Source organism: Pseudopodoces humilis, chromosome 7, assembly GCF_049639895.1.
Source record: "Pseudopodoces humilis isolate 2021_Gansu_Grassland_sample_001 chromosome 7, ASM4963989v1, whole genome shotgun sequence".
In the NCBI taxonomy this organism is placed as follows: domain Eukaryota; kingdom Metazoa; phylum Chordata; class Aves; order Passeriformes; family Paridae; genus Pseudopodoces; species Pseudopodoces humilis.
The window spans coordinates 25460165-25475922 of record NC_142206.1 but is presented as its reverse complement, the minus strand read 5'-3'; the positions used below and the strand labels follow the sequence as shown (position 1 = coordinate 25475922).

The following is a 15758-nucleotide window of genomic DNA, read 5'->3' as shown; positions in this document are numbered from 1 at the left end:
TTAATTCTGGTGCATTAGGAACCAGGGCAGAAAAATATAAAAACTTGAGATCCTGTTTACCTTTTACTTAAGTGAACTTAAGTGCTGGAATTGCCAGGAGGGCACATCCTGTGGTCCTATGGCACTGAGAAGTATACCTCCTAATGCTTCTAAAATTATTGCTAGCTTCCTATTGTGAGCAGAATAATGCTCTGCATACTACAGGAAACAAATATAATATGGAACTATTGATCTCTATGGATATAGAAGAGTCAGAATTAAAGCTAAGTGGCAGAAGTGGCTTAGTCTATAAGAAGTTTATTTCATTGTTTGCAGATACTGCAGATATTTACAATAAAAAATAAACTATAACTGATGCAAACAAAGAAAATCTAATTTTTTATTTTTGTGTAGAGCTGAACATCTTCAATGAGCTTTCCTTTCTTTAAAATGTACTGCTATCTGACTGTCCCTGCTTCTGAGTCAGTATGTTTTTCTGTATCAAAAGGACATTGTGGACAAAGGACAAAATTCCAGGTTTTAAACATGGGTTTGTTCATGTGTGTAACCCTGCTAGCACTTCTAAAAGTCTTCAGGATAAAATCATCAGGATAAAATTTAGAGCCCTTTAGCACAGGAAAGAAGAAAAAGGTTGGAAAAGATGCAAGTCTAAAAATACCAATCCAGCCTTTTTTCAATTCTTAATTTTTTTTCTCTCTGCAAAATTTCATGTGAATTCAGAGTAGATACATGAGTAGCTAGAAAGTTTTTAGCTAGTAGCTAAAACACGGTGAGGGTCAGATGTACTGGAATAGTACTTCCTTCATTAGAAAAGCTAAAGTCAAAAGGTTCAAAGGCAGAAAAACTTGTTTGTGGTTCCAGCTGAGCATCAAGACAAGTATTGATATGATCTCTTCTGATTGCAGCCATTTCTGTATTTGAATGTTCTGATAATTACACAAAGATTCTTCACATACTCACTGCAGAAGATGTATATAGTTTTCCTTATTCTAAGAGAAATACATATGGAATGTACTTTGTCTATCCTCCTCATGGGTGGATATAAGATTTGAGAGAAGTATTTCTTGACAGACATAGTAACTTCTTAATTTTCATTTTGTTTTCAGAACCTCGTGTTCAGCAGCCACTGTAAAGCAGTTACTGGCTATTCAGACCATGTCATATATAGAAGGAGATCAGCTACCTCATGTGTACGATGCTGCCAGGTGACGGAGCTGCCGTCCTTCCTGTGCATAGCCAGTCCACGGGTAAGTCCAAGTGAAGTTGTAAATTATGTATTTTCTATTGTGTTTTAAACCTTGACAGAACTGTGCCTTAGGAACACAATGATACATGACTTTCTTTTGATTGGGTAAAACTGTTGTAAGGATATCCTTTTGCTACGGTATTCAATAGTGGGTTTTTCATAGGGGAAGTGACTGCAATGTGTACTGAGGGGAAAAGGAAAGTTGTAAGATGCAGCCACGAGGAGTTGGTCTGAGATTTCACTTTCTCTCTTAATACCTAAAGCAATTATAGAAGAGATATTAAAATAAATTGCTAATTGATAATCCAAGGGGGAGATTCAGGTATAATATGAACAGAATGAGCTGATTGTTTGGTCAACTCTGATAACAAAAAAAGGGCTGGGAAGCTATGCTTTTTTGAAAAGGATGTTTGTTTTGTCTCTTACACTCCAGAGGGGAAACACCAAATTGCAGTACATAAGGATTACTCAAGTTGGCATTTACTAGGTCTTTTGGATGTTAAGTGCTACTGCATTGGGTTGTCCATCATATATTAAATGAATTTTGAAATTAATTTAGTTAAGTATCCTGGGCTGACACAAGAGACCTTCATTAGGTCAGTGGTTACTGCATTCCATGTTGTTGGATCTTGACAAAACTGGATACAATTTTATTACCAGACCATCCAGATGCTATAGTCTTTAGTCACTGTTGAAATTTTTGCTGTAGGCCTCATCAGATGAAGTGCAATTATACTTTTGCATCTGGAGAAGGGTGGATGGCAAGCAGGACCTCACAAATGCAAGGTCATTACCTACCTGCTGCTGCTTAAGCTGAATTTATCTGTGTCAGCAGCTCTAGGGGCTGGGAATCCAGCTGAATTGCTCAAAGTCACATGTTACCTCCCCATTACAGTGTACTGCCTTGCTGGAGAACCAAAGGTTATTCTGAGAGTAAATTGTGAAAATCACTTGGCCTTCAGATTCCTTTGATTTCTCCCTCTTTGTACCTAAAGTTGCACCATGGATGAAGAATATGCTGAATTGCTCCCCTACAGGAGAAAGGGTGGAGAGTGGCATAGAAGGCTACAAATGAAGGGAAAGGCAAAAGGAAATAGTATCTGACATTTATTCTAGTGAATAAAAGTTATTTGATTTGCTTTGGCTGGGATATAAAACTGATGAAGTGTGGACATGGCTTTTTGTTTCTAGGAGTACAAAGACTTAATTTTATGCTTGTTAGAAGCTTCTTGCAGGAGTGTAGAAGACCTGAAAGAGTACATATGTTCCCAGAAACTATAGCTTTCTGTTGTTTTTTGACCTGTGATGAATTTTGAGAAGTCAGTGGAGCAAATGATAGAAATAGGAGTGTATGTTTATGAAGCATTTGAGGGAGGGAGTCAGTCTTTCTATGCAGGTAGTTTTCAAGAGTACAGTCAGGTCTCAATCATAAAAGGTGTAGCTTGAAGGATGGATGTTGCGTTGCCATTAAGAAGCTAATTAATTAAATTTTGAGTAATACTGTTTGGTTTAATTTCCAGACTGGAATATTGTGTGAAGCAACTTTGGTAATCTCACAATGTCTGAAAGGTTAACTTTGCATGGAGATAAATGCAGGAAGCATGTCACAATTGCCTTAGCTAAACTAAGTTGTTTAATTTAGGGGGGAAATGCATTCATACATCCCTATCACTGTATTTTTGATGTATTTCTGAACCATGGCTCTTACAATCAATCAGTTTGACAGTAATGTGTTGACAGAGGAGGGTTTAGTTCTAAGGACTGCTGTTTTGTTATGAGTAAAACCACAAAAACAAACCTGTGAGGAAAAAAAACTGAAAAAAATGCACCATGACGAAATAAAGAGGAGAGTGAAGAAACTTGAATGAAAGATTTTTTTTGGGGGGCGTGGATCTGTTTCAGAAAAGTGTTATTTTCTTTTGTAAGGGCATGTGAAAGATTCAGGACTTTAACCTAGAAATATGTGTCTGCATTCTAAAAAAACAAAAGGAACTGATGGTAAAGGTAGTCTTTGGTCCTCAAAGGTCAGTGAGTTTTGCACAGGATATGTAGGAAGACTAGTTCTCGTTAATTTAGAAATAGCACTGAGGCATACAGAGTTTGTCTCAAGATTGTCTCCTCTTAGTTCTTCCTTTGGTTGAGGCGTTAAATGAAACATGGCTTATAGAATCTTCTGACTTTGTTTATCTTGTAAAAAGCCTGGGGTGGTACATATCTGTGTATTCTTTTCAGTAGATAAAATGTGTTTATGTGTCAGAAGTTAGTCTGTTCTGTTTTGTGTGTAGTGGCTGCCTGTCCTAGGAGAGGAAAATCTAGGTCTTGGAAATCAGTATGGCAGGTTGTCTGTGCTTGAAAAGAGTATTTGTTCCAGTTTGTTCGGTGTAGAAATGTGAACTGAAATGTGATGGTGAATAGTGTCTCTTAAACAACCTAAGTCTGTATCATCATTTGTGGTTTATAGCAGTGTTCAGGTGACAGAACTTGCTTGCATTTTGAATTTTTTGTATTTTGAAAGAGGTTTTGCCCTTTCTCTCAAAGGTCAAACACATGCTTGGACTGCAGGTGGCAGTACAGGATAGCAGCAACTCTAGGAACACTTTTTAGGTAGAGGAAATGTGTTTAAAGTCTTAACACAGCCCATTTCACTTTGCAATGTTTTGTGTGACTGTGTGTAAGACCCATAGACAGGTTTTAAAATAGCTCTTTGCATCCTGAGATACAGTGGCTTTACCATTATTGCAAAGATTGTGTGTGCTTTTTTGGTTTTTGTTGGTTGTTTTTTTTTTTTTTTGTACTACAGCTGTGGTCATTAATCTGGTTAAACATTTGTTTGCCCATTGTAAAGAGAAGTCACTGAGATCAATTTATTCCTATGAGAAGAGCTCCTGTAAGACTGGTATGGGCCACAGTTCCAGCTAGGAAACCTTGCTTAATACCTCTTACTTTGAGTTAGCTGACAAATATTCAGAGAGGTACAGCCAACATCTAAGATACCAGGTAGTCCTGAGGTATGGGTTGCTCTCTTTACCTTACAGTTCTAAAGTACAGTGTTTAAAACTGGTGATAATTAAACTATCTATTGCTTATCATTTAGATAAGCTGTTAAAATATTTTCATTTGCATGATACAAGGTTGTATATATTATTCTCAATACATAGCAGTTTCATCACACTAGAGTGACCTGGAACAAAAATTTAAACCCCCTTCAAATTCAGAAGCTTTTCATCCCCAAAACAAAGATGGTTTTTCTATTGTGTTTAATGTTTCAGATGTCCCATTATCACCCTAATTCCCACCCCATCTCAATTTTGCAGGACGTCCACTGCTTACTGTTCACCATGAAAACCTATAGGCTCCTGTACTGTTTCTTCCCATGCAACCCCACTTACCTCTTTTAGATGTGAAAACTCTCACAATCTGGATTTTCTCTGTTGTTCATTCTTGTTACATCGCTTTTCATATACCTGAAGGAAATGTAATTTTGCACACTGTTAGGATTCATGACAATGTTTTTAACTGTACATGGGGGATTTTTTTGATTGTACTTCTGAAATAAAAGCAGTGACGTCTAAATTAATTATGCATTTGCTTCTTATATTGGTGAGGAAATTGTCTGGCATTTCAAATTTCTGTTACTAGCCTGTACTGTAAGGTTGTCTTAATAGGAATTTTTTTTTTCATTTCTATGTGAGTTTATAACACATTATTAAGTCTTTAGATAGTCTGCAAAAGCTTCTACTAGCTTTCTTTTGTAAACTTGGTTATAAATAGATTTTGTAAACACCCCAGAATGTTTTCCCAAAACAGATTTACATTCAAAAAAGGTAGAAAGAAGTTGGTAATCTTCTTTCCTTTTTTTCTTTTTTTCTTTTTTTCTTTTTTTTTTAATTTTTGTGCTAGACAGTGAACTGTTTTGCATTCATATTTGTGTTAATGTTGTAATTGTGTTTACTTTGGATCATGGTATTTAACTCTTGGTGAAGTATCTGAAGTTAAATCCAGCAGAGCAATCTGTCCTGCTGTGTACCATGGCTCAGTGCTGCTTTTGGTTGTTGTCCTTTACCGTTGTGAGGGAGAGATAAGAGAAAGCTGCAGATTTTACAAAATCCAGCCTTGGCTGCTGGAGCAGAGTTTTTCTTGTGCACCTTACAGCCATTGGCATTCAGCTGTTTGGCTCGTGTGCACCTTCCACTCTGTACAGATTTGAGTGGATGGGGCAGAAGAGGGGGGAGTTAAACTGATGGAGCTGTTCCAGAACAGCTCACATGGCATGAAATCGCACTTCCCGTGTTTGCAACACTGCTCTGTCCAGCTGGGTTGTATATGCTGAAACAGGTAATAGGGCATAGGATTCATAGAATGCCACAAGAAAAAGAGCACCAGTTCTGTGGTCCACTTTGTTCAAAGCAGTTGTAAAGCCCAAGAAATAGGCTGTTCTTTTTTTATCCCTTTCTAATTTAAGAATCTCTCTAGTTTTGAACTATCACATGAATTTCTGTTAAGGACAATATGTGTAATTTCTGCTAATGAGATAAATACTTGATTATGAAGGGTGGAACTAAACATAAATAAATAAAATGTTGGCAAAAGGAGAGATAGAGCAAGGATAGTACTCTTCTAGCTTTGCTATCATTGTGTAGCAGTTTGCACGAAGCATAGTTTATCAAAAGGCAGGTTTTCTGTGCCTGATGATTCATATGGTGTTTTTTGTGGTGTGGAGAGATGTTGCATCCTTGCTTTGTTTAAGCCCAACCAAAGATTGTTTTCTGTTTCTACATTTCATAATGACTTGACTTTTAAAATTTGATCCCGTGGTAAGGTACTTGAACTGGCGATTTGGTGACAGGGAGAAATGTGAACAATAATATTGATTATTATTATTTTACTTGTAGGTAACAGCTGTGCCACTGGAATTCTACTGCAATGACAGAAGTGCAGAATACGAGCGCAGGGCACTAAGGGAAGGAGGAAGTGTTGAAGCAAAGCAGTGTGTACTCCATGGATCTCCTGAGCTAGCAGCTGACTGGCTGAAACAGTGCTCTCAGTTCTTCCCAGAGCATCCAGGAGGACTGTTAGGGATCAGGCCTCAGAATGGCTGGTCTTTTATCAGGATACCAGGTAGGTTTGGAAGTTGTATTGGAATGGAGATGAGATAAATAAGGACATATGTTATTTGGTGGTAATTTATGCTTGGTTGTGGGCTTTTTGAAGGGTTGGGTGTAGTTGTGTGCTTGTTTTTCCTTCTGAGTGGAAGTTAACCCTGGTACCTTAAAATACCATGATCTTGCATACTCTGTCTGAAGTAAATCTTTGATGGCTACCAAAGAACTATAATACAGGTTTTTCTAATGCTTATAAACCTCTCTTTGCATGTCAGTCCTCCAAAGGATTGTAAAGAGGTAGACTTGCTTACTAGAGCAGTCTGCTCTCACAACCAAATACCATTTTGAGGTTGGAGATAGGAAGATTGCATGAAAAGTTAAGAGACATACCTTGCCTCCTAAGGTGTTGGAAGAGCTTCATATTGTCATAGAAGATCTTTTATTGGTCTTCCTAGTAAAAAGGTTAAAATTACTTGTAGCCATCTACCATGAGAAGGATTGGTTTGAGGACCAAGTTTTAGAGGAAATTGTCCTGGAAAATAAGGTATGAGGCATTTACTGTATTTTGATTGAAATAAAGACTTATTCATATTTCCTTATAAAGTGGGAAAAGAGTACCAGTGTGCCAGTAAAATAAATGCACTTTGTATTTTCTTGGAATTAGACTAAAGTAATCCAAGATCTCATAGGGTTTGATTGCCAGTACTGTGGTGACTTTCATGGGCCAGACATGCTCTAGCTGTCAGAACACAGTCCTGAGCAGCAAGCAGAAAGTTCTAGAGATCTGATAGATAGCCAAGAGGAAAAACAGCTTACACTGCCAGATGCAAAGTTATTCCCAGACCCTTTTGGGTCAAGGATGTTTGGCAGGGGAAGTTAGTACTGTAAAGGGAAAATGGCCTTTTGCTTGCTACAGTCTGGTTTAAGAAGGTACCTTTTGAAGTGTTTGGAGTCATTTGAAACACATGCACATCTGTACCTGAGTAATGGAGAAACCATTTTTCATGAGCTTGCACTGGATTAATAGTCATAGTTGATGATTTTATAATTTCTTAAGGAATTCTCTTAATTGTTTGCCAGTTATTTGGAAAAAGAAAATTAATATCTGTAGCAGAAAAGTGGGAAGTATTGAAGAGAGAAATTAAATTAAGATAGAAGACATGGATAGAGAAATGCAGAAAAGTAGCCAGGGCTGCATTCTCTTGAAAGACTTCCATTTTAAGCTGGGGATTTTATCAGCAAAAAAATTTAGAGGAATAAAGGTAGGGTACAAGAAGCTTTCAGGAGTGAAAGAATAGGTGCAAGGTTAGGGACATTGTTGTCAAAGCGCAACAGAATTTGGTTGAGAAGGAGGTTGGAATGAGTGTGTTACATAAAGCTGGCTTAATTTAGGAAGAGTTGGACCTAGAAGTGGAGTAAAATAGTAGTTTTGTACAGCTGTGTTTTAAGTGGAAAATAGCAGTCAAACCTAAACTTACTTGAAGAGGAGAGGGCACACACCACAACAGAACAGCTGTGTTCATAGGTGCAGAAGCAGGCACAGTGCCTTACAGAAAGTGAGTGATGTGCTGAAGGAGCCATTTGCAAGGCTAAAGTCTAGCAACTGTCAAATGGAATAGTTGCTGTGAAGGTCTGTAGCAAATGGGTGACAAGAAGGAAAGGGGGACACCTCTCTCTCCTAAACCCTGATCTATCCTCTCCCAGACTCAGCGTTCCCAGTACCCTGGCAGCAGGCTCAGCTGTGATCACTGTGGGAATCTCTTGAGGTTTTTCCTGTTCTTTGAAAGAAAAATGGTCCTGGATTAAATGGCAGGAAGTGTCTGAGTCCTTTTAGTATCGATAAAAAGCACTGGCCTCACTGGCTGTTTACTGTGAGAGCCAGCTAGCTCCTCACTGACCCCATTGTGCCGTCAGGAGGGGAACCAGGGGTGTCAACTGGAACCCAGGCTTTATCTCTCTTTCCTCTGCTTTTTGCATGTCCAGAGGCACTTTTTCTCATTCTCCAGAGAGCGCTGAGCCCAGCTACAGTCATCAGCCAGAGCTCCTGACAAAGGTTATTCTGAGTCATAATCATTTGTAACTATTCTTCCCAGGCCCACTGTATCCCCTTGTAGATAATTTATGTCCATATCCTAGCATGGCTGGAGGCAGTTGGGTTTGGGTTTTTTTCAGACTGAAAGCCATTTGGTCTGGTTCCTTTTTCTTGTTTATTTCATACAGCGCTGAAGGACCTAAAAATTGTGTCCTAGGGAGAGCTTTTTGACAGTGTAGTACAGAACCCCTATCTCCTGACTGAGTTACAGTTTTAAAAGTTCCTTTAAAAAAAACTCAAAACCCAAAGAATTTGTCATTTGAAGTTGTTGCTGATCTTTAAAAGTAAAGAACTGCAAATATTGGAAATCCCCTTTAAAAAAGTAATATATAATAAATAATACTTCTCCTAGGTAAGAGAAAATTAGAAACAGAAGTGAGAGAAACTATTGAGAGGTGGAAAGACACAGGGTTTTTTCTCTCTTGAATAATTTTGGTGTTTTCTGAAGATAGCATAAGTAAAGTAAATTTTCTGTTACCATTTTCCAGAATTTGTTGTTTGAAGCACTAGGTGGCAGACTTTCAGCATGGAAAAATACTTGATCTTGGAAAATACAATGGCATCAGGATAACATGCTTAAAGGTGCCAGGTTAAGGACAAATTATTTTCTCTTCCAGAGATGATAAATCTTTTTTTTTGTAGTGCTGATTTGCTCTCCTAAAAAAAACTCAAACTTTCTCACCGGTGCAGTCTGCTCTGCTGCTAGATATTGGATGGTTTATGAAGTGTTAACAAGTTGCTAACTTTTCATATCATCTGCAAATAAATTCTTTACTTGTAATTTGCATTTCAGTGCGATTTAAAAATAGTAACTTACACAATGGAAACCTCAGAAGCCAGCAGCAAAGGACATGCATCATTTCCAGTTAGCAAAGCTTAATTCTACCTATTCATGCCTTTGTGAGAAAGACAGTATTTTGCTTTTGGAAACTCGCTAATATGTTAATCTGATCCTGTCAACACTGACTTTTGAACAGACCCTGTTGGCTCTCTGAGTTTTCTTCTAGTTAGATAGCTTTTGGTTAATAATCGTGTTAGTTTGTCATGTATATCTAGACTTTTCATGTAGCTTCACTCAGTGTAATTTGTTCTGAAATAGCAAGCTGACCAGTTAGAATAAAAGCAGAATGTCATGGCTGTATTTATAATTAAAGGAAATAATAACATTTTGTATAAAGAGTAAACACTGCTGTTGTACAGGGGTTTTGACTTCCATAGGTGTATTTGAAAACCAACTAGCTGTAAGTCATTTATTTCCATTTTGCTTAATTGCCTAAGTTGAAAATTTGGTTTTCCTTAGAAGAACACATGAAGCTATTAATGATTTATATGTAATTGAGACTGAATGCTGTTCTAGAGATGAATGTATCATACATTATGTTGCACTTAGAACAAATACCAGCCTGATGTGTGGACTTGAGTTTTCCTTACAGTATTTCCTTGGCTCAGCTCTCCAGTTAATGGATTCCCTAAGGTAGTTGCTAACAGTTCAAGCAGTGATGTGGTACTTGCTCCAAGCAGAGCAAGATCATCACTGCCAAAAGGAAGAGCAAAAGGGGGGAAAAACAGTTGCTGTCTAGATAGGCAGACAAGCAAGAAAGAGCAGACCTGCCTTGTCTTGGGTTCTCAGCTAGTGAATTGCAGGTGCATGGCTCTAAAATTACCATAGGAGAGAACATTCACAGCACTGATTTACAGAGGAAGTGGAATAGCTAATTATTTTAAACCATATGGAAACTCACAATTTTTTGAATTTCAGAAAGGAGACAGTTGGTTGCATATTCTGATGTAGATTCCAGCATCAAGTCCATTATTTATATTTAAGCTAAAGATATTTTTGAAAGAGAGCAAATGCATTTGTGCTTTTCTCAGCAAGCCCGTAGTGTACTTGCAGGAATCACTTACTGCTCTGTCACATCACTGCACACCTACCACATCACTTCGGTACTCATGGACTGTGTTTCCTGCTCTGCTTGTAAGATCTTTTTAGGAGTGCTGTTATGTGATCTGTGCTCCTCTCTTCAACAAGTATGAACCTGCTTTTGGTTATATTAAAATGCATGGGGTCAGATGAAAGATTTAATTTTGTATATAACTTTTTTTTTTTAATTGGGAAGTTGGGCAAGACAGTTAACTGCCTTACAGAAAGCTGAATTTTCTTCTGCCCATGAGTTAATTCATTCTATGAAGCAGGAAATGAGTAAAAGTGTTACCTGCTAGATATTAGAGAACATTACCTGCTTGGCATGTTGAAAATACTTGGGTTCTGTACTAGCCTACACCATCTGCAGTTGTCAGCTTTCCGTTTTGGCTGTAAACCTAAGACGTCCAGAAGAATAGAGAATCATCAATGGCCTTTCCAACAGATAATTTTTTGGAAGAAAATTTCTCTTCATCCTCTTTCAACAGTAATGTATTGTTTACTGAAGTTTATGTACAGAATGTACAAACAGGAAGATCTCCTTCCTGAAAAATACTTCATGAGCAGTGCTGAAATAGAGAGGACATGAAGTATAAAATCTGAAGTGACTGAAAAGATTGCCATCTGGAAACATTTCTTAAACAAAACAAAAGGGGAAAAAAAGGAGAGGGCAGGGAAGAACAAGGCACTGCTGTGAGGGGATTGTTGTTTTACAATGACCTAGACAGCTGTTCTTCTTTTCTGGAAAGGTGAGGGGTTTGATCTGCAGAGGATAAGTCTAAAGCTCAGCAGCAGGTAGCAGCAAATGTGCAAAGGACAGCATTTTTGTGTGTGAAATGGAAAATATTTCTTCAAATGTCAAGGTATATAGTGCTTGTTGATCTGGTCGGAATAAAACCTTAGCTGAGGGATATGGCTGTCCAAAAAAAGGATTGAGCCTGTACTTGAGATCAGTCTGTAATGAGATTTTGCCACATAGAGCATATACATATGCTCCTATCCCTGCAAACAAAACTTATTATGATTTTAAGTGTCAGCCAGAAGTGATGTTGCAGTTCCTTCCCTCACACCTCCTTACTTCAGAGATTATAATGCTATGAAGTGCTAGGAGAACTTAGAAGATAACTTGTTGCATGTATCTGGGTTTGCTTTATTAGTTACCTGCTTTTCTTCTATTTCCTTTCAGACAAAGAGAGTCTGATCACTGACAGTGGAAAACTTCATGCGCTTGATCTTCTGTTGACACGGCTGAAATCTCAAGGACACAGAGTTCTCATTTACTCCCAGATGACGCGGATGATTGACTTACTGGAGGTAGGACAGCTATAGCTGACAGAAGACAAATTATGAAGATGGAGATTTAGCAACACTGTTTTGGAGAAAGTACAGTAATTTGGATGCAGCAAACCTGACATAAAGTTACTATACCAGAGTATATGCATTAATATGTGAATGTAAGAGCTGCCATACAAAGTTAGATCTAAGGTCCAACCTAGTGTTTTGCTGATACCAGTGTATAACAGCAGGTGGTGTGGGGAAAATCTATAAGAATAGTGATAATTCACTGTTACTCACTCAATTTCCAGCAGTTTGCAGTTCTAGGGGTTTCTGAACCATGTGTGCCTCCTATATACTCATTAGTCCAACATGCATTCTTCTTCCATGAAGTTGTTCATTTGCATCTTGACACCTTGGTAGGTGTTCGCATTTGCACTGCCCTGTGGCAAGGGGTTGCATGGCCTAATTATCCTCTTTTGCTGGTTTGAACTGCTTCCTTCTTTTTCATTTGATGCCTACATGCTCTTTTATTGGAAAGAAGAGGGAGAACAGTGGTAAATTTTGTGGTCTTTATGTTGCTTGTAATTTCACAGACTATTACCATTTCCCTCTAATATCCGATTCCTCTTCAGAAGTTTTGTAGGCATTAAAAGCTTCTCTGGCATATGGGATAGGAAAGAAGTAAGGAATGAAGTCAAAATTTAAAAACAGACATTCTGCCTCTGAAGAAAAAAACACCTCTTTGTTTGATGAGCAGCTGTGCCATCAGAGAACTAGGATACTGTCTTCTCTACAATAAACTGAAGAGAAAAAGTGAGAAGCCTGAATCAGTAGCTGCCTAAGTCATGAGTTCTGTATGAACAGGAGAGTATTTTAAGGTCAGCAGTTAATAGTTCAATAACAAATCACAAGCTGAATTTTGTTTTTGCTGCTGTGAGGAAAAACAGAACTTGCATGGTTGCAATTCTGTATTTTGGCACTTTGCCTGGCATTGATTTGTATGGCTCTGTTTTTGGCAAACATTGGACATGGTGTACATTTGTTGATACCGTGCATTACACCATGAAGCTTATAAAGCTGTGTTGAGTGCTTCTGTCTTTTCTCTTAGCATTCCATTTGAAAGGCTTGTGAGCACACCATTTTGCTATTCCATCTCTTGAATGTACAACTACACTTGTGTTTTATTATCAAAATAAGCCACCTACTAAGTCCTCTGTTTTTCTTTCTCCCCACCCAATTAACAGAAGCTGAAGTTAAGCAAACTAAAAATCAAGGACTCAGTTAATAAGAAAGTCCTTACAAAAGCTGTGTATCTGTAGATATTTAATTTTTCCTGATCTGTCAAAATATATCTGCCTGCTTGAATATGAAAAAACACAGGATGTCTTTTATAACAGTATTTGGACTATATTGCACTAACCTAATCTATGCAGGGCAGAGAGTACAAAGCACATTGTTTACAAAGTTATAAAACCATGTTTGTTTTATGTAGCTTCAGCTGAAGAGCTGCAGCATAGTTCAGCCATTTTAAAATGGCAGATATAAATACAAAGAGGAAAATGGTTTTCTTTCAACAGAAGATGATAAATTATAATTCTAGTATTGTTTTTTCATGAAAATGTGTATTTCATACTTTTTAAGATTTTGTTTTTCTCCATGTGATTGCTTTCTTCTGTAAAGAAGAGAAATTACTGTAAGAGTAATTGTCCATGGTTTCAGTGGGAATCAGACTGTATTCATTAGATGAGGAGTCAAATTATGTTCTGCATGAAGTAAAATGTCTTTGTTGTACTCTACCAAAAGTTAATGAGTTGTGTGAAAACATAAGATTACTCAATTTAGACTGTAAAATAAAATGAAGGGAAAACATTTTCCTGAGAAAGTATCAATGTGGAAACCCATAAGAGCGCTGGCTTTAGCAGCACTGCATTCTTACCATACTCAGGTCATCATGTGGTGTTAGTTTCCTGTGTAGGTGCTCTGTTGCAAGGGTTTCATTTGTTGCCCTAGACTGATGCTTCTGATGGCTTGGTGACCCGTTACACTAAACAAGACTGGCAGGTAGATTTTTCAAGCAGGTCTAATACAAGGGTCTCTGTAAAACTGAAGCCTCCCTGTGAGGCTTCACCCACCCCAATCCATCATTCCTTGTGGGGAACTAGAAAAATGGACAGTCCTCCTATGCCTTCCACAGTTGCAGTAGAGACCAGGTATATTTCCTTCTAAATATCTTTGCCATCAGGGTCTCTCTTCAGCTAAAGGCATGCCATTTCTATAAGTGATCAGAACACTGAACTGCTGAGAAGTGTAGTATGAATTGCAAAGTGGAAGTTTTTTTACTTTTTTTTTCTGAATTGAAAGGGTATACTGTTAATATTTGGGAAAGTACTGCACAAAACCAGTTCATGGCAAAAGTGAACAGTTGATATGAGCACTGTGTGATATGAGCACTACTGTGAAGTATCCACCTTGATCAGAGCAAGGTGATGGAGGCAGATCAGAACCTGTTAGATGATTAGCTAAGGGCTAATGTACAAAGCTAATTTGCAGACCTGAGGGAATAAATGCTGGTACTGCAGGTGTAGAATAAGTTGTTCTTTTGTACTTTGTGCCTTTATGAAAATGTCAGTAGCCTGGAATAAGGATAAATGCACCTGATGGAATGAAAGAAGTTGTTTTCTGTTTGTGCTGAAGTTTGTTTAGAGGACAGATAATGAAAAAGTGGTTGAGAGATGAGGGAAGACTAAATCAAGATAAAAAGGGTGAAAGGAGAAGGTTCTTGTGATAATAGTAAAAAAATTGATCAAATCTGGAGAAAAGCTGGCATAGTGCCTAACTGACAACTCTGTATCTCTGGTTTTAGTTGGTGACACAAACCTGTCATAGAAATTGAATAAATTAATAGTTAATTAGGATTTGTTTGCCTGTGTGGTGAAGCAGCTGTTCTTTGCTTTGAACTTGTATTGTACTCCAGAAATCCTACTAACCATGAGCTCTTTTTCATACAGGTAATCCAAGTGTGGATCTCATAATTTCCACACTGTTTTATTTACCTAATTTTCTCTTTCATCTGCCTCATGTTGCAGCTTGCTTCCTCTGCATCTGGAAGCATCATTTTTTCCCCCACTTTGCTCTCAGAACCAGTCTTAAAGGTCCAGAACTTAATATCCAGCATAAACAGAACAGACAATTGGGGATACAAGTATCATAAAGTCACACAGGACATTCAGTCTTTTTCTCAGTTTCCTTATAATATGGCAGATCTTTCACTATTTCTGCAGAACACAAAGGGCTCAGGAGCTCTGAAGGAGAGGTGAAAAAGAGAACTGGGCATGGTACTGTCAGAAGGTTCATTAGAGTGCAAGAATTTCCATGTCTTCTCACAGCACACCAGTTCTGTGTCTGCTGAGCACTGTTTGGAGCAAGATGAATCCAATAGTTCTTGCTGCTAGAGCACTATCTGTTCCTTTCTGTCTTCATTTGCACTCACAGCATCTCAAAAAGACTCATGCACCAGCATGGGTAGATCTAACTCGTGTAACCAGTAGGTGCTGTATCTTGTCAGCCAAGCAAGGATCCTATTGTTTAAGCATCCCAGAGAATATCTTTCTAGAGAAACTCTGTGGTTATTTGAGCTTTGTATGCAATTTGGATTTTATTGACAATTGCACAGGTATCAAAAAATGCTGAGAACCTTAGAGCGTGAAAAATGTGTCTCAGTGGAAAAAGCCTTTGCTTACAGCATTCCTAGCTGATGCCATTTGATTTGTGTCTCAGGCAATGGTTTCAGTTCCACTGCTTGGCAGGAACTGTGGACTGACACACCAGTGAAATGTTCAGTGTTCTCCTTTGGAAGGGATTCACAGGCTCTTCACTGCTGAGATAAAGCCTGGACAGACACACAGCACCAGGTTTTTAAAACCACCAGTCAAATGGTATAAAATCAACAGGGAGCAGGTGCAGTTGGTTTGTTTGGAAAGATTTGCTTGTGCAGTAAAAACTTGGGATTTAGTAAAAATTTAAAATCTGTAAAAACAAACTTCCCATTTTAGTGATTTTTGTTTACTTATTATTTATAGGAAAAGGCATGTACCAGCTCTGCAGTGCAGCAGACGTATC

At 38.1% G+C, this 15758-nt stretch overlaps 1 protein-coding gene across 3 annotated transcripts in view; it reads left to right on the top strand.

Moving 5' to 3' along the window:
• The window catches only part of INO80 (INO80 complex ATPase subunit), a 64897-nt gene that overhangs the window by 36775 nt on the left and 12364 nt on the right, over nt 1–15758 (top strand). For all 3 annotated transcript variants that reach the window (XM_005522479.3, XM_088057674.1, XM_014252108.2), the window contains 3 exons: nt 1107–1247; nt 6139–6364; nt 11548–11675. In XM_005522479.3, the coding sequence (XP_005522536.2) occupies nt 1107–1247; nt 6139–6364; nt 11548–11675 (495 nt within the window). The remainder of the gene's footprint in view (nt 1–1106; nt 1248–6138; nt 6365–11547; nt 11676–15758) is intronic.